Source organism: Mesoplodon densirostris, chromosome 19 (assembly GCF_025265405.1).
Source record: "Mesoplodon densirostris isolate mMesDen1 chromosome 19, mMesDen1 primary haplotype, whole genome shotgun sequence".
Classification (NCBI taxonomy): domain Eukaryota; kingdom Metazoa; phylum Chordata; class Mammalia; order Artiodactyla; family Ziphiidae; genus Mesoplodon; species Mesoplodon densirostris.
In genome coordinates, this window is record NC_082679.1 from 46417999 (window position 1) to 46443334 (window position 25336).

Below are 25336 nucleotides of genomic sequence, written 5' to 3' on the forward strand. Positions count from 1 at the left end.
TGAAAGCCGCAGGAAGACAATAGAGAGGTCTCGCTGTTTGAAGGCCTAGGTTCCTGGATTCCCGACGCGAGCTAGGGCAGGAAGCTAGACTGGAGACAGCGAATGCAGACAATCTTCTGGGCGAGGAGAGATGGTGGGAGCTCCGACGGGGGGGGGGGGGGGGGCGGGGCGGCGGGGCGGCAATAAAAAGGTCCCTAGCCGCCAGGACAACGGTGAGGGGAGAATGCGGGGGTGGGCCTGAGGAAGCCCCAAGCCAGCATCACTGCCAGTCGGACCAGCGAGGGCCTAAGCAGCCCCGACAGCCAAAGTCCGAGGGGGAGGAGGAGAGGGTAAGAGGAAGAAGGTTGGCGGAAGAGGGGAGACTGGAGAGGAGGGGGCAGGAGGGGGGAGGAGGGGAGAGGGAGGGAGGCCAAGAGGCGAGGAGAGGGCAGGAGAGGGCAGGAAGGGAGGAGGGGCGGAGCGCGGGCGGGGCGGGGCGGGGCGGGATGAGTCCCCGCGCCCAACTAGTCTGGCTCGGTCCTCCTTCCGCACAGTCAGGGTTTCCGTTTCCCTCCTGTGCTCAGAGTAAGAGGGAGCGAGGCCGAGCTCCGGCCGCCGCCGCCATGTGGCCCCCAGACCCAGAACCCGACCCGGACCGCGAGCCCGCCGGCCGCTCCCAGCCCCGCGCGGCCCTTCCCGGGCTCCGCGCCCTCCTGCCGGCGCGCGCCTTCCTCTGCTCGCTCAAAGGCCGCCTCCTGCTGGCGGAGACGGTGAGTGCGGGCCCCCGGCCCCCTGCCGGCGGCGCCGAGACCCCTGCGGCCGCTCCCGCCTGCAGCTCCCGGGCGTGGGGCTAGGGGCGCAGCCTCCTGTACGCCCGGGTCCTGGCGCCCCGCCCGGCCGGCGCCCCTCGCAGCCCTGCGAAGTTGGGCTGAGATCGGCAAACTTCCACTGTTTGGGACGGGCTCGCTGAAGCTCAGCCGCGGGTCGGAGGCGAGGCGGGAGCCTCAGGGAAGCTTGGGGAGGGGGCCCCCGACGCGGCGGCCGGGCCCCTGGGAGCTCGGCCCAGCGCTGTGTGACCTCCGGCGCCTCCGCCCTCTCTGGGCCCCTGGGACGGGCTGCGTCCCCGCATCTTCTGGCCTCCATCGCGGGCAGCCCGCTCCGCAAAGCCTCTCGCCACGCCCGGGCCGGGCCTGGGAGGAATCGGCCGTTCGCGAACCCCAGGTCGTCTCTCTGCTCCCTGGCCCGCTTTCTTGGGCTCAGGGAGGACCGGCCGGGCCTCGAGCTGCAGGGCGGAAGCCAGAGTGGAGTCCCGCCAGCTGGGAGGGGGGACCCCCGGGATTGGGTGAGGCCCGAGCCACACAGTGGGGGGCGCGCAGGGAGCCCACCCCCACCCAGGCTGCTGAAGGGGCGGCCCAGCGGGGTGACTTCATCCCCCTCCTCCCCTCCCTCGATAGGATCCAGCCGTCCCGCCCCCGCTGAGCTCCTTCCTCCTTCCCGCCACCCCCCAGGCCCGTCAAGAGGCCTTTGTCCTCGGGACACTCTGAACACTCCCGCACTGTCGGCCTGTGGGGTTGGGGTTTGGTGCAGGGCCTCTGTGGAGGGAAGGGGAAGAAGAGGCCAAGCGGAGGGGAGGCGGGATAAGAGTGGAGCACTTGTTACTTAGATCTCCAGCAATTTGACAATCTGTCATTATTCCCACTTTGCAGACAAGAAAGCTGAGGCCCGAGCCTCTAGGGGATTTGACATGGGTCAGTTGAGGGCCAGGGGACAGCAGGGATCAGAGAGAGGAGGGTTCTGCCGCAGCCTCTCCTTTGTACCACCCAGAGCTGATGGCAGGAGGCCATCCTACCACCTCCTCTGCCTCTGGGGTCAGCCCAGAGGTCACCAGCCTGGCACCTGCCGGACTCCCAGATGAGGCATCAGGGTCCAGGACTCGCAGCTCACACTCCAGGGAGTTGCCTCCTGGTTGGCCACGCAGCCCCACTTTGGAGACTGATGGGAGCCACTTTTTCGGAGAAGCCTTGAATCCACCATCCCCTGAGGGGACCCCAACCACACCCCACTCAGGCCCACCTCATGGGTGGAGTGGATGCTGGCCAGAGCCTAGAGGAGGCCGTTGGCAAAGCTGGGCGCCAAGAATCTAGGTCTAGGAAGATGAAGTGGGGAGGAAAGGCAGATGAGGAGTGGGCACTGAAGACGCAAGGGAAGCCACTGGAGGTCACTCCTGCCCCCCTCAGGTCACCTCTGGCTGCCCCCAGGCCCAAGTGGGGAGGCTGACATGGGCAGGAAAGGGAAGGAAGCTGCCACCAGGAATCAGGGAATGAGGAAACAGAATCGAGAGGGATCCCCAGAATCAGGCTTTGGGGGTAGGGGACAGGAAAAGGAGGGACAGAACAGCCTTTGGCAGAGGAAGTAGAGGATAGGGCCAGGCCGGAGTCCCGTGGCCTTGCCTTCCTGGGAGGCCCTGGCAGCCTCTCAGCCCATCTCTACGCCTTAGTTTCCCATCTGTTCAAGTTGGGCTCAGCTACCTCCATTGTCATGTTCAGACCAGATATGGTCTTCAGCTCATTTGTCTGAAGCTACCACAGGGCCTCCTGCGGGGCATCTGGGTGTCATCCCCACATAGCCCCCTGGCCCACTCTGAGCTACTCAGCCACGGACCTGCTCAAACCCAGCCAGAGTGGCCAAAACCAGGACAGATAAAGGCCAGCAACCACAGGGCAGTGTTGCTTAAGAACTCCAGATGTGGAGTCAGCCACGCCAGAGTTCAAATTCTGATGCCCTCTTATTAGCTGTATGACACTGAGCACACCACTTCATCTCCCTGAACCTCACTCTTCTCATCCGCAAAGTGGGCAGATGTGAACGGCACCTGGTGCCTGGGTGGTGGTGAGGAGCCGAGGAGGCCCCACAAGCCTCAGCAGGCACTGGTCCAGTGCTCTTCAGAGCACACAGGTCTGCAGAACTAAGCCGGGGCCTCGGCATCCTCGAGCGTCAGTTGCCACCCACAGTGTGTGGCCAGGGCTGCAGAAAACGCTTGAATTCTTCATCAGTTCCTCCTCACAGGTCGCCCCGCCTTTCACAAAGGCTGAACAAACGGTGCGGCAGGGCATGAGGTGTCAGTGCCACCACTCCCTCTCCTGGATGTTTTCTCCTGGTGCAAATTTGCAAATATACCGAGAAAACCCCATATACCCACCACCTAGATTATACTGTTTGCTTTATCACCTATCTATCTGTCCATCAATCCGTTTTTTGATGCAAAGTAAATTGCAGACATCAGTACCTTTCAACTCTGAATACTTCAGCATGTGTATCATTAACTAAAGCACCACATTTGTGTATTGTTTTTCAGGGAAATTTTTCATTCAAGCACAAATCTTGGGTGTTGGGTGTAATTTTCTGAAACTGGCTCCTGCTTAGTGGACTGCCTTTGAGACGGCTTGGGTTTGATTTTCCCATTGGGCACCATCTGAGTTGGGTGGATCCTGCCATAGAGCCCCTGGGGTGGGTGGGAGTGGCGCAGCCCCAGGAGGCAGCTTCCTGGGGGACTGGATGCAGGAGAGGCTGGGGCTTCCTGACTGGGTCCCGGCAGGGAGCTGGCCTGAGGTCAGGATGCAGAGTCATGCCCAGAGGCACTGGGGGCAGGCAGCACGGGTGTGCGTCTGATGGAGTTCTAATCCTGAAGCTGCAGGACTGGGCAGGTCACTTCACCTGCTGGAGCCTCCTCTAGTCCTGCCTGCAAGGAGGGGCTGTGCACGGGCTCTGACGTCTCCCTCCGCCGCCTCCCAGGGTCTCTCCTTCATCACCTTCGTCTGCTATGTGGCGTCCTCAGCATCCGCCTTCCTCACGGCACCCCTGCTGGAGTTCCTGCTGGCCCTCTGCTTCCTCTTTGCTGATGCCATGCAGCTGAACGACAAGTGGCAGGGCTTGTGCTGGCCCATGATGGTGAGGGCTGGGGCCCCGGGAGGAAGGGGTTGACTGGCCATCGCGGAGAGGTGTGCATTTCGGCCCTCACCCTTTCTTCAGTGCACTGGAGGGGCCATTTGCAGTTGGTTGAGCCTGGTGGGTAGGCCTGGCCTCGGATGATCCAGGCCCCACCACACAGCAGCCACGTGACCCAGGGCAGGTTGCCTTGCCTCCAGGGCCTCCAGTGTCCCTCTGTGAGGCTACGAACCCCAGACGGCATCCTTCCCCCTCGCCGTCAGGTGGCGCTGGCGTTCCCAACTGGGCCCATCGGCAGGAGTCTTAGCCGCAGGAATTCTAGCCATTTCCACATGGGGCAGGGCAGTTAACTGAGGACTTGCAGGGCTTACCCAGATCTCAGCCACCTGACAACTCACTTTATCACCTGGGAGGGCCCAGAACCCCATACCAGACTTTGCTCTATGAAATGGGTAAGAGAGAAGGTACAGCAACGGCTGCACTTGAACTCTTGTCTCTTGACTTCATACCCAGCATTCTTCCTGATGGGCTGCACCCCCTGTCCCCATTTTAGGGACCGGTAGACAGAAACCATGATACATAAATGATCTGCCACAAGTATGTGGCAAAGCAAGGTCCGGGGCCAGATCTCCCTATCGGAGAGCCAGAGGGAGCAGTGACAAGTTTCCAACTTCTCCCTCCCCACCAAACCGGGAAGTCTGCATCTGGGCCAAGCCACAGGGCGAGCTGCAGCCTGGTCCGTACCCTGTTGTCCACCTGGCAGAGGACGGCAGCCTACAGGGAGCCACTGGGCAGGGGCGGGGTGGAGGTCGGGGGAGGACCAGGGAGTGCAGGTGGGGCCAGGAAGAGCCGGAGCACCGTGGATGCTGGACCTGGGGGCCGCGTGTGTCCAGGCTGCCAGGCCCATCCTCCTCTGACGAGGGGATTCTGGCCCTGTTCTTGGCACACAGTGCCCTTCTGAGCCCCTCTCCCCTGCCCCGGCTCCCAGTGGCCCCCTCCCCATGCTGTGCCCCACTCCAGGGAGCTCACGGCGCTGTGACCGTGCCCGTCTCTCCCCAGGACTTCCTACGCTGTGTTACAGCGGCCCTCATCTACTTCGCCATCTCCATCACAGCTGTGGCCAAATACTCGGACGGAGCTTCCAAAGCAGCCGGAGTGAGTAGCCACTCTACCCCTGGGAGGGGGCGATGCCCAGTGATGCCCCACTCAAGTTCACCCCACTCCTAAGCGGGTGCCCCTCTTAGCTTCTTGGGCATATTCTGCCTCTGCCTAGGTACCTTGGACTTTCACGTGGATCTCAGCGACTCCACTGTCCTCTTATTGGAGATTTACTCTGCCCAGAGTTCGAAAAGGCTGTTTGCCAAACCAAGTTAACAGCTCCTATCTGTTTTCCTATCTGTCATTCACGGGAGGGGTCTGTGTCCGCCAATCTGAGCTACTTATCCAAGCAGATAAAAACAAAGCTATGAGGATGGGGCAGTGGCTGCTCCGGCTGGCCCCACCCCGTTCCCAGGCTCCCAGCTCCTGAAGACGCGTCCCTTCCTCCCGGTCCCCTGTATCCCACAGGTGTTTGGCTTCTTTGCCACCATCGTGTTTGCAATTGACTTCTACCTGATCTTTAACGATGTGGCCAAATTCCTCAAACAAGGGGACTCCGCAGATGAGACCGCAGCTGACAAGACAGAAGGTAGGCAGCCACTCTGTGGGTCCCACCAGGGAACCCAGCGCATCACCTGGAACGGTTGATGCAGGGGCCCTGCTCTCCCCTGGGGACACTTGGCTAGTTTGAGGCTGGAGTAAGAGCATTTCCTCTCTCCCCATGGGCAGGAAGTGTTTTCACAGCCGGGTTCTCCTATCCCTTCATGCGGCACTGATCATAAAGCCGGTCGGTCCCCTCTGGGGAGCACAGGATTCCCCAGGGCCTCAGCCTTTCCAGGAAGGGCAAGCTGAGGGCACGCCCGGCACCTCCTCCTCATGAAACCTTCCCTGACGAGCCCCCAGGGCAGCCAGTCACTCCCCTTCAACTCCCTGGACGCCGTCCACTGGGCTGCAGCGTGGCCGCCTGTCCTACAGCAGCACCCCCACTCCCCAGTCTCGCCTGTCCCCAGCTTAAGGGCCAGCGAACCAAGCTCTTATGCTTATCCGCAACACCCAGGCAAACAGTCAAGCTTGGGCTTGTTTCACTTTTTAGATCCAAAGAAAGTGCCACAGACTTTTTGGTCCCTCAAGGCATCCTTCAGCTCAGAATGGCTGTTGTGCCATTACCTGATTTAAAAAACAACAACAACAACAAAAACCCTCCAAGTTGGATGCCTGGTTTTTCCATCCGTGACAGCAGCCATACCAACGTGTCACATCCTCAGGGTGCATGCACCCAGCTGGGGGCCCTATAGGGGTGCATCCAAGCTCCAAGCTGGTTTGGAGCTTGAGATCTCCCTCAGGCCTTCCTCAGTCACAGCCCAGGGCTCTCCTGCCCGGGGAGGCCACCAGAGGAGGTGGAGGTCCCTGCCCAGGGCCAGGAGTTACAGGGGCGGTGGAGGCTCCAGCACAGAAATGCCGGGAAGCCCAGGAGCTGACCTGGGACCGAGGGCCCAGGCCATTTACCTGCCCCTTCCTCTCCACACCCCCAGGCAGGCTTTAAATGGAGAGGCAGATGTCAGCTCCCTGCAACTGAGTAAATCGGATGTTTGGCTCAGCACCAGACTCCCCCAGCCTGGTGTCCCGTGATCCCTCGCGGCCCTTCTGTCAGCCTCTGTTGACCCAAACACCTACAGAGGCTGCCATGTGCTGGGCCCTAGGGATGTGCAGACGGGCAAGGCCAACTACCTGCCCTCAGGGAATTCAGCCCAGACAGGAATTAGACCCAGAGACAAAGTGGTGATGTACACACACGGCACAAATGGGGGCACGAGGAGCCCAGAGTAGACGTCGACCATAACAGCACAACGAGCGCTAACAGAGGTAGGGATGAAGCAGCTGAGGGAGCACCCACCCTATGTGCCAGCTAGGAGGCTGTGGAGGCGACCCCATTGCTGGGTTTTGATGGATGTATAGGAGTGTGCAGGCAGAAGAAATGGGACAGGTGGAGGGAAGACAACAGAGTATAAAGGGCAGGTGCTCCCGTCCAGGTGAGGTGTTTCTCTGGAACAGGTGGTCGTGTCCTGTGAGGATCAGCAGTGACGTGGCTGGACAGAAAGACAGGGGTGGCTTTTGAGGGGCCTGTAGGCCCTGCCTTGGAGTTGGCGTCTCTCCACTGAGTGCCTCCTGTCCCCAGGCAAGTGACATTGAAACTCCCGGGGCAGGGGAGATTGAAACTATGAAATGGCTAAAAAGACGCTTCCTGATTTTCCAGTATGTTTTAGTTTCTTGGGCAATAGCTAGCCCCATCTTGACCTGCTGAACTGCAGGTTGGAGGGCAGATACACAACCCTGACATCTCCAGGTAACAACGGCCCAGGCAGATTTGGGAGGGCCTGGAGCCCCAGAGCAAGGGGCATCTGGGCTCCCCACCTCCATTCGATGGCACCCGGAGGGTCCCAAGCACTCGATGGTCCTCACGCCGAGCAGACACCACCCACAGCACCATCAGCTGCAGGAGCGGCCTGAGCCCCGGGTTCCAGTCAACAGTGCCTCCCCAGAGACGGCTCCCAGGCACCGCTGGCCCCGAAACTCCTGCCAAGCATCCTCTTTGCTTTCCTTTCAGAAGAGAATTCCGACTCTGACTCCGACTGAAGACCCGACCTGCCCTGGCAGCCTGAGCCACGCAGGCCTCCGCTCCTGCACCTCTGACCATGCTGGCCGGAGCGTGGCCAGGGGACCCTGCATGTTGGGAGGGAGGCTGTGACTTCTCGCGCAGCAGCGGGCGTTGCTGATGGAGCAGGCCTCCTCACAGCCCCAGGGTGATGTTCCTGAGCCCGGCATACACGATGGCACCCCTTGGCTTAGCACTCAACAGCCTCTCTGCTCGTGAGGGCATTGTTCCGCCACTTCTCATTTCTGTCCCACAGACCTTAAGCCCTTAAACCTCTGCCAAAAATAAGCACAAGGGGACAAAGCAGATAGAGCCTTCTTATACTATCGCAGGAAGCACTTCATGCTGTGGTGAGTGCCGGGGCTAGACAAGACAGAAACCGGCGGAGGGCCATCCCCTGGGCCCCAGTGGTTTCTGTCTACATCTGGTGCCCCTGCCCACGGCAGGCATTTTGTCGAGAACGATGCTTCCAAGATTCTTTTGTTCAAGGAGCAACAACAGTTCCCTCTTCATTCTTGAAGCAGGGAGAAAACTGGCCTTTGCTGTATGATCTAGGAGAGAGTGGGTCCCAGTGCCCATGAGTGATACCTTACACCCTTGGAGACCGTATCTTCTTCAGATGACATGCCTCTTCTGGGTCTAAGACTGTTTCAGGAAGAGCTCGTAGACTAGCTTACCAGGTCCAAAAGATCAAGGGCTCCAAACAACGAAGTGGCAGTGACAGCCCCCAGGGCAGCTGGGCAGGCCCAGCCAAACCCTGTCTTTCCCTGGGCCGTCGGCAGGCGAGAGGCTCTCGGGCCCTCAGGACAATGAGCTTCTGAACACCTGACCCTCACGAGGGGCGAGACGTGCCTTCTGTGTTCACCTAAGGACCTTATTATGCTGTGCATGTATCTTCAATGGGATTTTGTAACTTTATACTTTTTTTTTTTTTTTTACACAAAAGCAGCTTCTTAAATGGCATTTCCTGTGACCCAAGAGGCCTTGTGAATGAGCCAGAGTTCTGGACCCATGTTTTGGGCATTTGTAATCTTTGTTCTCCTCTTGCATGTGAATCTCCTACCCTGAAAAAAGCCATAATGGATTAAATCAGACTGACTTCCTGCTTGGAGTGTGTGTGTTTGAAAAAAACCTTACCCGGAGCAATGCTGCCGGGTGTCATGCGTCAGCACAGAGTGGTCCCACGCGCTGTGTGGATCCTGGCAGCTCCAGATTACAGCAATGATGCACGCGCACTTGCTCCCCGCCAGGCCCCCGCTAGGCGTCTGCACGTGTACTCTACACCTCACACAATCCTCTTTCACAGTTCAGGAAACTGATGGAAGGTTCGGTGACTTGCCCAGGTCCTCACAAGAGGCCCAGGGTCTCACCCACGCATCAGGCTCACATCCCGTGGTAAGTCAGCGCTTTGGCCCCGGCGATGGAAAAGGATCGAGGCATTCTGCCGCAACTTTCACACACAGTGTTCTGAAAACACGTATGAAAGCGGACTGTGCAGAAACCCACGGGCCTGTGGGTGTGGCCCCACCTCGCCAGGCCCAGCCAAGCCGCCTGTGGACAGCGACACTGCGGAGTCCTCACCCCCAACTGTGGCTGTGGTCAACCCCCACCCTACGGGCCTGTTTCAGGATCCGGGCTAAGCCTTTGGAGGGGCGGGAGGCAAGGCAGAGCGAAGGAAGAGATGACACTGTTTTTACATGTCCGTTTATTAAGAACTCCTTCGTGACAATTGAATACAGTATTAGCGATTAGTGTTGAGAAAATTAGTTCCCTCTACATACAAAAATACAGATTTGAACACTGAAAACAATCAGGACAAGTACCGTGAAAAATTGGTCCTTCAGAAGAAAGAAAGAGGGAAAACTGAGGGCAGCACGAGGCGTTGTCTGCTGTCACGGACAAACCAACGGGAGCACAGGCTTTGCGGCCCCCAAACCACTCCAAATGGACAGAATCAAACGTGGGAGCCCGTGGGAGCCGGGTGGTGCCCACCCCAGGGCATCCACACCAGCTTCAAAAGCCAGGGTGCTCTGACCTACCAACAGCATAAACCAAAGTTTGCCAAACAGGCATCACCTCAGGTCGCCCCGCAGCTGTGTCTACACTGTTAAAGGAAATAGACTTTTAAGAAGCAAAGTGTAGTAGTTGTCAAATTAACATTGCCCCTCTCCCAAGTACCACTGGGCCAAGTACCGAGTAATCACATTAGAATGATCAGCCATCTGACTCGACTTCCTTTGTTAGAAAATAATGACACATTCCGACCCTTCAAAGCGACCCAAAAAAAAAAAAAAAAGCTACAGTTGTATGTTTTAATAAATCCATTCCTTCATTTTAAATGGGCTCAGCTAGTTTACTCAAGACTTTTCTTGACCAGACATAACTCAGTCCTGCAGGAGTGGGAAAGCAAAAGGAGCAGCCGGCATGTTTTCTGTGTCTTTATTTCATCAAGCTTGTCACAGCAGGGAATCTATTATGTTTGGGCGGGGAAACCAGGAAGGGCCACGGAACCTACCCAGGGCATCCACAAACCAATCTGAGATCCGAGTGGAAGGTGAGCCCGAGACCAGCAGAGATTCCCCCCTGCCCCCCAGCACGTCTCACGCGGGCAGAGGGAGGCTGGCCAAGGTGGAGGACGGTGGCCTGAGCTGATCTGGAAGACAGACACCAGCCAGAGAAAGGGCTTTTTTCACCATTTTAGATGCAAAGAAGGGGAAGTCAGAGCACCGAGAATGTTCTGTTCTTTTTTTATGGAACCACTTTCCTCTTACTGTTTGAGATAAGCAGTGGCTGTTCAAACTGAAAAAGTGGTTTAAAAATGCCAAATGCAGTTATACTGATTAATAACTATTTCACAGAAATATATTCTTACTCTCAGACTGTTTAAATAAGCAGAAACGAGATGTTGGGGAGAAAGCAGCAGAAAACAAGACAGGAAAAGCCGCGGGTTTGGGTTTTTTTTTTCTTCTTTTTTAAAATATATAATGAAGTTTAAAGGGAAAATGACCAAACCTCAAAACCAACATTGCTGGAAGCAATATTAAAAGGACACAATCTAAAATCATGCTACAAAAATAGTGTTATCTTGTTTAACTAAATGTACATCTTTTTTTTTTTCTCAATTCCATGATTGACAAGAGTGTTCATGTGACTGACACACGGAAGGCACCAAAGGTGAAGTGATTATTATTTGTCTTAAAATATACAAAGACATAATTACCTACTTTGGGAAAAGAAAAAATATAGTCATACCTGTAATAAATAGTTAAGTGTTTTTGCCACGGGTTCCTGAACCCCTACAAATTTCAACATATACAAATAGTTTCGACCCCTAGCATTCTTTTAGAGGAAACTACATCAGAATCAAGTTATGAAAAGCACTGGTTTTATCCACATACGTCAGTTTCATCATGAGGCAGGATTTGAAAACTCGGTTTTAAACGGGTTACAGAGGGACAGTTGGAAGGAGGTGAGAGGCCTTAGCGGCCTGGGCCACTCCCGGGAGGCGGCACAGGCATCCTGCCCTCGCGCTCCCCCAGGAACCCTTGACCAGCCAGTTCTCCCTCCAAGCACCGAATATCTGCCTTCCTCACATCTGCAGAAAGGAGAACAGAGGTGAAGCTTGCAAAATCAATTCTGGAACACGCAGGAAAGCAAAACGGCCCACGAAGCGAAGCGGCCGGACCCGGCCCTGCCTGCGTGGACACCAGGCCCCCATGCTGTCCTCGTTTCCTGACCGTCCCTTCAGGTGGCTTTCCTGATAAAAAGGGGTGCTTCCCACTGGGTTTCAGCAGTGTCCTCCAAAGACGACTCAGATTGGATAGTTCCAGGCTATTACCGCAACCCGTACAAACCACTGTCAGATCAACTGTGTCGCGCGTTCTCTCCTCTGAGGTGCAGTTATGAAAAGAAACTTTGGGCCTCTCCCTAATCCCACCAACAAAGCCGATTAAGGTCCTTTGAGACAAGTTCCTACTCTAAATTAGAACCATGAACGTTCTGATGTAGCTCACTAGAGTCCAGGCTATTAACCCCTTAATGAAGGCTCTCGGCCTTGTGTAGAATGCATCCCAAAGAAAACACAACACTCCAGGGTGTCTAGATAGCGAGTCACCCAAATTAAAGTCTTGGCATAAAAAGTAGACAGCAAACTAACCCTGTGAAAAAGATAGACTATTCAAGGATCCGTAAACTAAACTTTATTCTAGGCAAGTTGCCACTGATTTACTCAGCGGACTTACGGGTAATTTTTTTTCTTTACTTTTATGTTTATAGAATAATAAAAACTAGAAAGGAAAAAATAAATCCCCAAGGTTGAGAAATTATATCCAAATGGAATAAGAATCTAGACCAAAGGAAGGGAAACTATATCAAAACCCACCCCTCTGTGTCAAGCCTAAAAGTATATAAATGCCATTTACTGGTGTGAAGAAAAGTTAAACAAACATTCAACTCTGAGAAGAAAATTCTTCTAGATCTAACAGATATCGACGGTATTTTCTTTCAGAGACAGTTTCTAAATAAAAGAAATGTAAAGAGCCAGATATTTCAAATTACCTTCTCAACCAGACAGTTATGATTTCAGCGATATCTGCTGAGAAGAGAAGAAATAGGAGATTTTATAAAAGAGCCAGGAGCATTTACAAAGCTCAAGGCAGGCAGTGTTAGGCCTGCGTCCTCTCTGAGGGGCACCCAAATCAGAATCTGAGTCACCTGTCCAGACCTGTGAGTCCCCAAACTCACATGAAGAGCCTGGCGCCAAGGCACGCTGTTCCTCACGCTGGCTCCCGCTCTGAGGTGGGCTCCAGAACACAAGACCTCGCTTTTCCAAAGAGGGAGGAAGTACCCTGGGTGGGTAACCACGTCCAGTGCTCTTGACAGGCCCACGGCAGACAGTCTGAGCCTCCCCCTCCTTCCTCACCCCTCCCAGACCCGCCCCTGCTCCCACTTCACCAGCTGTCGCCTAGCTGGCCCTGGGAATGGTTGCTGATGAAATAAGAGGGAGCCCCTGAGTTCTGTGAACTTCACTAGGAGCCAGAAGAGTGTCTGGAGACCTCACACGCTAACGGCAGTCGCTGGAGCAGGAAGCAACTTTTTATTTCGCTTGAGACGGTCAATTGGCAGCAGCCTAGCAGGTGTTTTCACCTTTTGCTACCTGTGTAATGTCATATTTTCCTGTAAACCAGAGGTGGAGAAAATGAAAATCTGGCAGTGGCACGAAGACTTCACGGTTGCTTTGTTTTGAACGTGGATGGCACAACGGGACCCACTTCAGTCGTCACGGCCTCCCAGAATCACTACAGGGGCCACATGTTGTCTTCACACTTTATTCATCCGTTAGGACAGATTCTAAGAACAACCCACAGAACATCTTGTACAGCCCGAAATTAGGAACTTGGTCCACCTCTTAAACACGTGGGTTTCTTCCCAAAGAGCACATGCGAGTCAACAAGAAAAGGTGAGCTTGGGCCACACACACATGAAACAGGGAGGGGTTATTCAAGGGTCATTCGCTGCAAGCAAGAATTCACATACATGTGCAGACAAAAGGGTTAGTGCTTCATCTCCTCAGAGGCCGCATGTGGCTTAACCCAAGATTGAATCACTAAGAAAGCTTCGAAGAAAGGCAGATGAAACTGCAAACTTTAAAAGAGTAGGAATGTTTTCAACTGAGTCACAAAGCTCTCTCCAGAAGCATCTAACACAGGGTGGGGTCGGATACACTCCATGCCTGCCCATGGGCATGAGCCTTTAGCCAAAGGACAGTGATGGTGCCCAAAGGGCAGGGGGTGGCATCCACCTTCCAGAGCCGAGCCCTCAGAACCAGGTTGTGTCCTTGGCTTCCCTGGGGCCAGGCCGGGCCTCGTCCACGCTGGCACTTTGGTTCAAGTTGCCATGGAAGACATGGCCATTGGGATTGGGCAGGCTACTACATTCTTGCCTTTCTGTGGACAAAGGGAATCTCTCGGACGACTGTTGCTGTAGAGTGAAAATCTATTTTCTTTGCTTTAAATCGAACTTCTGTTGTGAGATTTTAACCTGTAACTGGCTTTGTCTTTCCCCGGCTTTATATGGAGCCAACAGGTATCTTTAGGCTCTCATGATTAGAATCTCCCTGTATGAAAGGGAAAAGGTACTTCCCACCGCCCCACCCCATGCCTTCAGCAGTGTGAAGGGAGGCTAAAGGAGAATCAGAGAAAAGAAAAAATACCGCATCAACCAAGTTGATGCCAGGATAAACTTTCTCTGAAGACGTCAGTGTTTGCATCCATCTAAAACCACCAGAGTTTCCACCAAATGCTTGAGGGTTTCAACCATCCAGGCTCCAGGAACAAATTCAAACACACACAAGTCTGGCACCAACTATGAAAGCCAATACCATCCCACCAGAAAATTGAGAAACACTAAGATTGCCTCAGCCTCAAAAATGCCCCAAACCAAACTGACATGGGTCCATATTGGAACTATTAAATGCAAAAATAAGCTTCCTTCAGTTTGCAAAAAACAGTCCTTTTAAGCCCCCCAAATCTAGATTGTCTTGTTTGTACACACAGACAACATACGGAAAATGCAGGTGTCTTTCCATTCACACTGGACAGCCATATTCCTTCCTTCTCACCACACTGCCACACGTGACAGGACTTACGACTCTGCATCACACCAATTTGCATACCTGGCCACTTCCGGTTGTAGTGGGAACTTATTAAATATAAAGAAATATATTTACAAAAACCATGGGAGAGTCTCATGGCACAAAGGACATTAAATAGTTACAGGGGAATAAATAATTCCAAGATTCTAACACTAAGATGCAAATTATTCAATAATTCCTAAGTGGCCTATGGCACAAGGTGTCACCACTTTTTATCATCTATCAGCGTTTACAACTGCGATGGGCTTCAGAACCGTTCCTTGCAGCTGACAACACATCCTCAGGAGGCTAATAGGCTCCTTTCAACCAGATGATAAACTGGTTTTACTGAAGTGACTTGGGAAAATTTGGGCAACAACCCTGCCTGAACAGTCTTCTTTTTTTCAATCTCACTTCAAAGGCGGCTTTTTTATTGAGGCCAAGTAACATGAGTCCCAGCAGGAGATTTCTGATACAGTTCAGGGTGGTCCTTCTAAGTGGGCCCCATTTAATGCAAGGCTGAGTCTTTGTGACCCTGTTTTTCAATGGAACTCTCCGAGGGAGGGAGATAAGCCCCATTCTGACTAAGCATATACACTCAACAAATGCAAAATAAATATATAAAATGAACAGATAAAATCCAGATGCCATAATCTCCTCAAAAATCACTACACATGATAGGTACGGAGTTTGTGAAGCATGGTTTGGACTGCCTCACAACACCCATGGGAAGAGGGCTCCGTCAGACCCGCTGTGACCAGGCCTGGCTGCCCTCTGCGGGAACAGAGGGAGGGGAATTACTGCCTGATGAGCTGGGTCTGCACCTGCAGCCCACGGCCCCTGAGCAGACCAGGGGCTTGAACAGGTGACCTGGGTCACGGCTCTGGAAAGGAACTGCGGCAGAACTCGGGTTGTGTGGGATGTTCAGTTCAGGGAGCCCTAACCCCGACCCTTCAGAGATAGCACAGCACCATTTCCTGCGGAATCCCCAGCCAAGCAGCGCTACCTGATCAATCCACCCGCGCGGGGAAATCAGACACTGCTCTGCTATGCAGAACGTAGTGCCATGTGTGCACAGCTGGACATTTCTCACACAGGCTCTGCTCGCCCCACCCCCAGACCCAGACCCTCTCTCTCTCATTACACCGCACGCTGCTGAAGCTGTAAACACTCACTAGGACAAGATCCTGGGGACTCTCCACGTTAATGCAAAATCTTCCCACCAGCAGTAAGCGTTTTTTTCCTCGGTCAGGGAGAAACACAAAATATTAGAGCTAGAGTGAGGTTTGTAAACATTAAAAACAGTTCAGAGTGAAAACCTGACACGTGAAAACAGTTTTTCCATAAAAGATACAATTAGTCTCCAACAGAAAAAAAATTAAAAACTACAGCATCGTAGGGGCTCATTTAACTCAGTCACCACAATAATCGTCACTTTATCGAGAATCAGTTCAAAACCTTACATAACTGGAACTTTCCCCTACAGATTCCAAGATCGACATTCATGGTTACGACCCTGAGGCACAGGGACGACTGAGCCTCTGAAACATCAGTGAAAGGGTGTGTCATGGTGCAGATTCAAGTATTTTCAAATCCTAGACAGATCTACTCAGAATCACTCTAGAACTCTTCTCAGGCATTTGAAAATCAGTGCACACCCCTAAAACAGAGGTGTGTCCCCACCTGTGGTCCATGATGCCAGCAAATGGGCAAGGGTTTGGGCTGGGGGAACGGACTGTATTTCTTTCATGGCTTTTACCTGGGAAGGTAAAATGACAGAAAATCTGCAGTCCAGCCTCAAAGTATTCAGGAAAGGGAGGAAACTGGAAAAAAGATGGTCCCCACATTCCTGGAGGAGAATCTGAGATTCAGGGAGGTGATTCATTTGAGGAAGCATCAAGGGATTTCTCAGCAGGGTAGGAAACAAATGGTGACCCTCCCACAGGTCAGCAGTGCCGCGGCGCTGTGCCAAGAGGATGCCAGCTTTTCCCACCCCCCCGAAACCCCAGACCCAGCGAAAAGCTCCGCCAGCACACCCACCACCAAGACCCTCGGTGTCTCACGTGGCTTTCCAGGCTTGTGCTGGTGTCTTGATGCCCCGGGCATGGAAAACAACAGGGAGAGGGGGATCCTGGCAGCGAGACTAAAGCTGACCTGGGGCAGCTATGGGAGCTGCCCAGGAATCACTGCTCACCGACTGTTCCAACCATGTACCTTCATTCCTTGATTTTTCCCCCCCACTCCTAGCAGCCCCCATTTAATCCAAAGTCCTGACTTGTCACAAATACATATGACAGGTGGCTCAGAGTCAGACGTGAAGCCTGTGCTCAGGGACAGTGAAGTGGACACGGCAGCCTGTGAGGCCAGCGGCTCCCAGGGCCACCAAAGCAGAGGATCTGGGGACCTGTCCCGCCCACCTCTTTCTGAACAGCTGGGCACGGGACTCCCTGCCTCAGGCACCCGCCACGAGGGCCACTGTGAAAACCCTTTCCCAAAATGAACTTTTACCGAGGAGGACAAAATTCAACTTAGTCACATGAAAATCTGACGTGATGAGGGACAGAAAAACTTGATTGAAAGGACGGGCACGAGGAGCAGAGGGAAGAGGACTCTGGCGCGTCCTCACGTGTCCAGGCGCTGGATCTCGGGCCGGCTGTCCACGTCTCTGGACTCCGTGCGGGCGCGGATGTAGTCACTGGCGCTCTGCTGGCGGAGGCTGACTCTCCACTTCTGCGCGGCCAGGAACGCACTCACCGCGTGCGCCGCGGTTGCCAAGAAGCCGAATATCTACGAGACACAAACCCGGTTAGTCCACGGGCACGTCAGCCGTCTGCAGGGTCTCTGGGCAGCTTACAGTGAGCTGAGCTGCAGCAGCTCTCCCAGCTCTAACCCCAACACGCAGCCCCGCTGAATGTTCAGCTTGTCAGGGCCAAGTTCATAGTCGTGTGACCCACAGAAAGGCAGCCTAAGGTCTCTTTCGAAGCATTCTGGTTCTACAAGGAAACAGATCACAGAAGTGCCTCTTTTACAGACCTTCATGACACTGGTACTCGGGGGAAAATACAATGTAGACAAAACACCGTGAGATGAAAAATCAGGGTCTTGCTGTGTGAGCCCCAAATCAAACCGCAAGACCTGACATTCCAAATCACAGCCCCCAGCCCCCACCTGCCATCCAGCTGCCGCTCACCTGGGCAGCTCTGGGTGGGCAGCTCCAGGGTGAGAAGCAGTGGAGTTTTAATGATAAGATAATGACTGATGAATCTACTGACTAAAACCTTGCAGAGCTAACAGTTTAGCATTTTTAATAAACCTTTTAACCATCCCCCCCAATTACAAAAGTGCTACATATTCTTTGCAAATACAGAACAATAAGGAAATGCAGAACACAGGGAGAAAGTCTGACATTGTCTGGCCCCATCCTCCCCACGCCCACCCCGCATTCTGCAAGATGGCATCTGCTTCATTAACACCCCATCTCGGCAGGGAAGGCCCTTAAAAGCAACACCACTAACAGACATCCAGGGCTCCATTGGGAAGAGACTAAAAGCAGGAGTTCTCAAACCTGAGTGTGCACCTGAGAGCTTGTTAAAACACACTTCTGATTCGGCAGCTCTGGGGGAGGCTGAGAAGGGCATTTCTAACATGTTCTCGGGTGATGCTGAGGCTGCTGTTCCAGGGACCACACTTTAAGAACCGCAGCACTGAAGGAACTGGGACCTCCGCTGGCCCAGTAACAGTATCATTAGCAAAGAAAAAGCTAAAGGAGAAGGAGAAGGACACAGGCCAGGGGACCAGAGGAGCAAGTCACAGAAAGTGTACAAATCAGCCCTGTTTTAATCTGTTGAGTTCACTTACCACGGCAGCAATTTCTGCTCCGGTTTTGTGGTTTAAAGCAGCCAGTACAATGGAAGCAATAAAGAAAAAGAAAGTGCTGAGTCCAGTGTTGACCAAATCCTAAAGAATAAGATAAAATAAAATCACTTGAAAAGAATCATTTCATGCCTTGCCCTAAAAGCAACTGAAGAACTTTCAAAATAAAAAGCACAATACCCCGCCTCTCTGCTGGCTCCATATTTTAGCCTTGATGGCCCACGGGTATTGGTCACACAGAGGAAGGCAAAGAGGATAACAGTTAATGATGCTCTTTGATAAATCACCACAGCAAAGTCCACATTTTAACCAACCACGTCATGTTACCATTTCTTAATGACCTATTATGGAAACCAAACTGCTAACCCACAAGGACACGCACACTAATTACCCAAAACACATTCAAATCCTCTTGGCATGGATAAGAATGGCCTGAAACTGGTGAAATCCCCTCATTCATTTGTGACACGTCAAGCACACTGTTTTCAGACTTGGAGAACACACTTAGCCAGGCCTCATGCTTCTCTTTCTCATGCATGGTCTTTCAAGTCTCCATGCTGCTAAAGCCTAGAGGATTTTCCCCTAAGCTTCTTGCAAAGCAAATCAGGTTACAGATCCAACGCTTCGAAGATTTAACTCCTGTCTTACTTGTCGAGAGGAACATAGCACAGTGATTAAGGGTCACAGACAGATGAGGGTCCTAACTGACCATGACTGTGGATAAGCCACTTTGCCTCTCTGTGTCTTATATGGGCGCAGCCCCCCACCCCACCCCCCGGAGGTGTTTTAAGGATTGGGTGGAACAGTACATGTGTAGAGCCCAGCATCGTGCCCGGCCCATGGGTAGGGTTCCCTGCACATCTGTTGTTACTTCTGATATTACTACCTGGGCATCAGGCCCCCCACAAACTGGGCCATACCAGAGCGCCCCTATGACCTCTACAGGGAAAGAGAATCCAGGCAAAATCCTCAACTGCTTAAGTGCCAGGTTGACTGTGCCATCAATACCAGGTGAGTCCTCCTGGCTGGCCTGGTTTCAGGGGCCATATCCTCACAGTCCTGAGCCTGTGCAGCGGGACCCTCCACGCACACACACGCTCCTGGCCAGCGCTTCTGCACCGGCTCACAGAGAGCAGCAAAGTACTGACTACAAACTCTATTCAGAAATGTCTGCCAGCAGGGCAGTTTTCAGTGGTGACCAGTGTGAAGCCACGGCAAATTTTTCACAGATTCAAATCAGTGAGTGTTTAGTTACACCCAACTCTGGGTAAAGAAAAATATAGGGATATTGTAGGGATACAGAAAAATATAAAATGTACTTTCCAAACCAAAGACTATTCAGAAATGGAAAATGTCTTATGATAAAATGCTGAGGCTGAACATCAAACAAAACAGTAATGTACATTAATGGTGACAATATAAAAATATAAATGTGGTAAAGGGCAAATAGGTACTAAAGACTTTGAAGAGGTTCATGTTATTTGTCTATGAATTCCACATTTGGAAATTCATCTTAAATATCATACTAGCGCAAAAAGGTCTAAGCACAAGGATGTTCATCATACTATTTTAAACAGCAAAAAACTGAAGGCAAACAAAATGCTTAAGAATCAGGGATTTGTTGAATAAAATGATATTTCCATAACAGAACACTGTGCAGTCATTAAAAATAATGATATAGTTTTATATTTAACATGGAAGATACTCAAGATAAATGGAAAAGCATGACTTTAATGGTTCCATTTTTCTGCACTCACATATCACAACGTACATGTACATGTGAAAGACAGTCTAGGGAAAATATTCTAGAAGATTACACCCACATATTACAAATGGTTACCCCTGGATGGGTGCTATCACATATAATTTTATAACAGCTTTCTTGAGATATAATTTACCACAATCTAATTTTAGAACATTTTTAGCACCTCCAAAACAAACCTCATATTCATTAGCAGTTAATTCCTCATCCCTTCCCTTAATCCTAGGCAACTAACAATCTGCTTTCTGTCTCTATGGATTTGCCTATTCTGGACATTTCATATAAATAGAATTATTATATAATATGTGATCTTTTGGGACTGGCTTCTTCCACTTAGTGTAATAGTTCTAAGGTTCACTCATATTGTAGTGTATATCAGCACTTCATTCCTTTTCATTACGGAATATTCCATTATATAGATACACCACATCTTATTCTTTCACCAGTTTTTGGACATTTCAGTTGTTCCTGCTTTTCAGTTACTGTGAATAATGCTACTATGAACTTACAAGCTTTTTTTTTTTTTTTTTTTGCGGTACGCGGGTCTCTCACTGTTGTGGCCTCTCCCGTTGCAGAGCACAGGCTCCGGACACGCAGGCTCAGTGGCCATGGCTCACAGGCCCAGCCGCTCCACGGCATGTGAGATCCTCCCGGACCAGGGCACGAACCCGCGTCCCCTGCATCGGCAGGCGGACTCGCAACCACTGCGCCACCAGGGAAGCCCACTTACAAGCTTTTATGCAGACATATGTTTTCATTTCTCTTGGGTCATCACATGATTTTATTTTTCCTTTATTATCTGTATCTTCCACTTTTTCTATAACAAACACTTAGTACTTGCACAGTTTAAAAGGCTTAAAACTGGAATACTGCAAAAGTTAGCATCAATATCTTGAGTTCCTTGGCCATGAAACAAAATCAAGGCTTGTAGATTCACCCTTCATATTAGGGAGCAGACACAGGCATGCCTTCAGATGTGGATTTGGGGATGGGTTGGGTTTAGTCAACACTGGTGCTTTTTGTTTTTGTTTGTTTTAACGCTTTTGATGGGGCATGCACTCATCAGTCACGTGCTTCACGTCTGCTGCTGTCGCTCCCCTCCCTGCAGTCTCACACCCAGCCAAACTGCTTCCTGTGGGGCGGGGGGGCGCCCAGAACACCCAAGGTTGCAGCCCCTTCTTAGGCCAGGAGATGAGGAGGAAGGGCACCCTCACACACACATGCTTTCTGGTCTCTCTTTCATTAACACACCAATAAGCACAGGTGGGAGCCCAAGTAACTCCAATAACTGATCAACGGGATCTGGCCCACAGGTAGGTTTGACTTGTACACTGTTCAAAACAGATTTGAACAAGCCAACATTTAAACATCAGAAGACGGCACATAATAAACTTCTAAAAAAAACAAACAAAATCCATCTTTCAGCTGCTCTTGAAAAACTGTCCTGAAGTCCCATGAAGCAACACAATTGGCTGTGACTGAGGAGGAGAACCACCTCTCTGCCTCCCAGGCCCCTGGCCCACCTTCTCACTTGCCCATTTCCACCACATGCGCAGCCCCGGGAGGCCCTGAGCCTATGACCCTGATCCAATCCTAGAGAATGGGCCATCCTACAACGTGCCCCACCCTTCCATACTCTGTGCCCAGCGAGCACCTGTTCATCCCTCAAGGCTCAACTGGAATCTGGCGTTTTCTCTGAATTTCCCCGACTGACCTGCTCCAGGCCCCCTGCCCCAAAGAATCCATTGTGTTCTCCCAGGCCTCACACCAAACGGGATCACCCAGAGCACACATACCACAGGAGAGCAGCTGGCATCTACCTACCCTGCGCTTTCAGTTCCTAAAACCTGGCCCAAAGCTGGTGTTCAATACCACTGGGCTCTGTGGCTACTTGAGTCAGCCCTACACATGGACAAGAGAGGAAGTTTACAACCACTCGGACCATACAGTGCACTGACTTGTGCTCAGACGGCCCCAGTATCAAAGGGATGATCGTAGTACTGATGACAGGGGCAGCTACCATCTACAGAGAGCCCACTGTGCCAAGCATGTTAACTCCCAGGGCCTCACTGAGCCCTAACCTAATCACCATCCAAAATACCTATAATAAAGGGCCTTTAGAGATGAGGAAATTGAGCCCTAGAAAGGATGAGTTTGACATAATGAAAAATATATATTTGGTCTTTGTCCCAGATTCCCTGGAATTTCCTGAGTGATAGGAGTGTCTTTTGTCCTTTTTTAAAATATTTATTTATTTATTTATTTATTTTTGGCTGTGTTGGGTCTTCGTTTCTGTGCGAGGGCTTTCTCTAGTTGTGGCGAGCGGGGGCCACTCTTCATCGCGGTGCGCGGGCCTCTCACTATCAAGGCCTCTCGTTGTGGAGCACAGGCTCCAGACGCGCAGGCTCAGTAGTTGTGGCTCATGGGCCCAGGTGCTCCGCGGCATGTGGGATCCTCCCAGACCAGGGCTCGAACCCGTGCTCCCCACATTGGCAGGCAGACTCTCAACTACCGCGCCACCAGGAAAGCCCCATCTTCTGTCATTCTTAACGAGGCCCTTTCAACTGTCCCTGAGTTTATGCTAATGAAGTGACTCTCAAGCCCCGAGATAATTTCTGGATGGGGGCTGGTTATCAGAAAAACCAGCCAGGTGATTAGAGGGTTGGAACTTTCAGCTCCACGGCCCCTGTGGGCGGGAGAGGGGCTGGAGATTGAGTCCAGCCTCCAAATGGCCAAAGATTTTAATCAACTATGCCTACATAATGAAATCTCCATAAAAGCCTGAATGACGGGGTTCCGTGTGCCGAGAGGGTGTTGCCCCCCAACTCCACGGGGACGGAGACTCCTCTGGACCCTGCCCTATGCATCTCTTCCTTTTGGCTACTCCTGAGTTGCATCCTTTAGAACAAGCCAGAAATCATACATAAAGCACTTTTCCAAGTTCTTTAAGTTGTTCTAGAAAATTATTGAACCTGAGGAGGGGCTTGTGGGAACTCCTGAATCTGCAGCTGGCCAACTGTGTCGGGGGCAGTCTCACGGGACTGAGCCCTTTAACCTGGGGGGTCTGCACTAACTCTGGGAGTTAGTGTCAGAACTGGATTGAATTGCTGGACACCCAGTTGGTCTTGGAGAATTAGAGAAGTACTCAGTGTGGAAAAACTACACAGATTTGGTGTCAGAAAAAAACACACACTTGGTGTCAAAAGTGGTGTCAGAAAACACTATGCAATAAGTCATGGCGAAAGCCTCGAACTCTGCAAGTGGCCCCCCTGGGGGACTGTTCTCAACTCACCACAGCACCCAGCCTGGGTTCTCAGGTCGGGAGACATCTGTGGGAGGAGCAGGGGCCACAGAGGCCACTAAGAAGGAGCACCAAAGAGAAAGAAGAGAGACTGAGGCTGTGGTGTCATCAGAGGCAAGAGGAGAGAGCAGGGCAGGAGGGACTGAGCTGCGCGTATTCCGGCGCTGAAACGGCTGGGGGCGGCGGAGAGGACTGGGGAGTAAGCATAGGATCCAGGAGAACAGAGGTCCCCAGTGATGCTGACCAGAGGACTTTCAAGGACATAAAGTCAGGGGAGTGGATGGGGGAGGGGAAGAGGTAGTCCTCGTGTTCCGGAAGGACACAGGGAAGGCTTTTTGGGGTGTTGACACTGTCCTGTCTGTTGACCCAGGTGATGGCTACACAGTCTTTGATCATTCTTCACTCAACTGTACATTTACTTTTACAGATTTTTCTGAATATGCTGTATTTGACGATAAACGCTGAGACAAGAGATCAGGAAGCAGGGAAGTAGAGAAGGCATATGCAGACCTCCCTCTGCTTTAAAAAGTTTGGCTGCGCTTACAGGGCTTCAGGGCTCTGAGTGCCAGCTAAGGAGAGTGGGAACCCCCGGGGTCCATGGTAGGAAGAGGATGGAAGGAGAGAGGGACGGGGTGGCAGAGGAGGCCAGGGGCACCAATCAAGGTGAACACAGGGGTGTGTGAGCTCCCAATATACAGAGAAAAACACACATCACAGAATAAGTCCCACAGATTCGCTAAAAAACAAACAAACAAAACAAGCTGATATTAACACACTCTTTCTGACTGCATCAAATGCTTGTATAAAATATATACTTTGCATTGTCCTCCTTATTTACCATTTTTCATGCATATGTGAGTCAACTTATCTCCTGAAATGACCCAGTTTTCTAAATCTATACCAATCACACCCTACGTCACTCATCAGCTGGCTCTGTTGGGGTCAAGAATACTCCTACCGCCTTGTTAGAGAAACATACACACCCAAGGCCAACCCACTGTGATGATTCCAGCCGGATCAGCTCTAAGAACTCACTTTTGCTCCTGTCCCTGAGAACAGATGACCTGGGCTCCCATCAGTAAGTACCATTTCCTCGAGTCCATGAAACTTACATACTCTTTTGTTGGATAAGCAGACACCTTCACCTGCTCTAAAAGGGTGGAAATCCTGCAAAGGATCCCAAAGGACAGAAAGTGTTCTCAGGTGACCACGTCACCACCCGGTCATCGGCCCTAGCCAACACCATCCGAAAGGAAAGGAGGGATGTTAACTTTCCAGTGAAAAAGATGCACTTCGATATAACCCCCAAAATGTGGCTGTCAACCAGTGAAACTCTTTCACGGTTAAAATAGAAAAATCAGGATTTAAGAAAGCTCAACAAATAGGTATTTCTGGAGATAAGATAAAGGCCAGTATGAATTAATTAGAAATCTGAAGTATGAAGTCTTTTTTGCTGTTGTTATGGTGATCTGTGATCCTTTTTAAATGAATTAATTACCTAACTAACTAATTATTTTTTTGGCTACGCCACACAGCTTGTGGAATCTTAGTTCCCCAACCAGGAACTGAACCTGGGTTCATGGCAGTAAAAGCGCAAAGTCCTAACCACTGGACTGCCAGGGAATTCCCAGTGATTCTTTTTTTTAAAATTGAAATGTAGTTGATTTACAATATTATATTAGTTTCAGGTGTACAGTACAGTGATTCAGTATTTTTGCAGATTACACTCCATTATAAATTATTATAAGCTAATGGCTATAATTGCCTATGTTATATAATATAGTGAAGTATAAAGTCTTCTAACAGATTTATGGCTGTCAAATAAGTAGGTAAGACAGAATTAAGGGAGTGAAGTCAAAGCTGGTGGAAGTTTACAGGAGAATGATGTGGCTGACAGACACCAAGGGCCTCTGACTCACAGTAAGGTTAATATTTCTCATACTGGCAACAGCGCCCACTGCTTTGGAGCCTTTATACACATTGTCTCATTTCATTCTTAAAACAGCCCTGTAAGAAAAATATTATCATCTCAACTTGGGGCTCTAAGTGACTTGCCCAGGGGTCATACACAGCTCTTAAGATCCACCTTGGACT

General features: G+C 51.5%; 2 protein-coding genes across 3 annotated transcripts in view; one reads left to right on the forward strand and one right to left on the reverse strand.

Moving 5' to 3' along the window:
• The first annotated feature begins 484 nt into the window (after positions 1 to 484).
• Positions 485 to 8780, forward strand: CMTM3 (CKLF like MARVEL transmembrane domain containing 3). Of its 2 annotated transcripts, none has more exons than XM_060085441.1 (5): positions 485 to 749; positions 3772 to 3927; positions 4984 to 5079; positions 5491 to 5611; positions 7075 to 7620. In XM_060085441.1, the coding sequence occupies exons 1-5, from the start codon at positions 486 to 488 to the stop codon at positions 7089 to 7091; spliced, it is 654 nt and encodes a 217-aa protein (XP_059941424.1). In that variant the 5' UTR covers position 485; the 3' UTR covers positions 7092 to 7620. The 2 variants fall into 2 exon arrangements, with proteins under 2 accessions (XP_059941424.1, XP_059941423.1); XM_060085440.1 differs by lacking the exon at positions 7075 to 7620 and adding an exon at positions 7628 to 8780 and having other exon boundaries at positions 486 to 749.
• Positions 8781 to 12605: 3825 nt separating this feature from the next.
• Positions 12606 to 25336, reverse strand: part of CMTM4 (CKLF like MARVEL transmembrane domain containing 4) — a 67869-nt gene continuing 55138 nt past the window's right edge. Inside the window, exons 3-4 of the mRNA XM_060085443.1 lie at positions 18165 to 18263; positions 12606 to 17093 (exon numbers count right to left, since the gene is read on the reverse strand). Of these exons, the coding sequence (XP_059941426.1) occupies positions 16929 to 17093; positions 18165 to 18263 (264 nt within the window). The 3' untranslated portion in view covers positions 12606 to 16928. The remainder of the gene's footprint in view (positions 17094 to 18164; positions 18264 to 25336) is intronic.

Bases quoted from the DNA above. Each gene is read 5' to 3' on its own strand.
- CMTM3 (XM_060085440.1), top strand. From the start codon at position 486: ATGAGTCCCCGCGCCCAACTAGTCTGGCTCGGTCCTCCTTCCGCACAG. The intron at 750-3,771 runs GTGAGTGCGGGC...GCCGCCTCCCAG, and splicing joins GCCTCCTGCTGGCGGAGACG to GGTCTCTCCTTCATCACCTT. The intron at 5,080-5,490 runs GTGAGTAGCCAC...TGTATCCCACAG, and splicing joins GAGCTTCCAAAGCAGCCGGA to GTGTTTGGCTTCTTTGCCAC.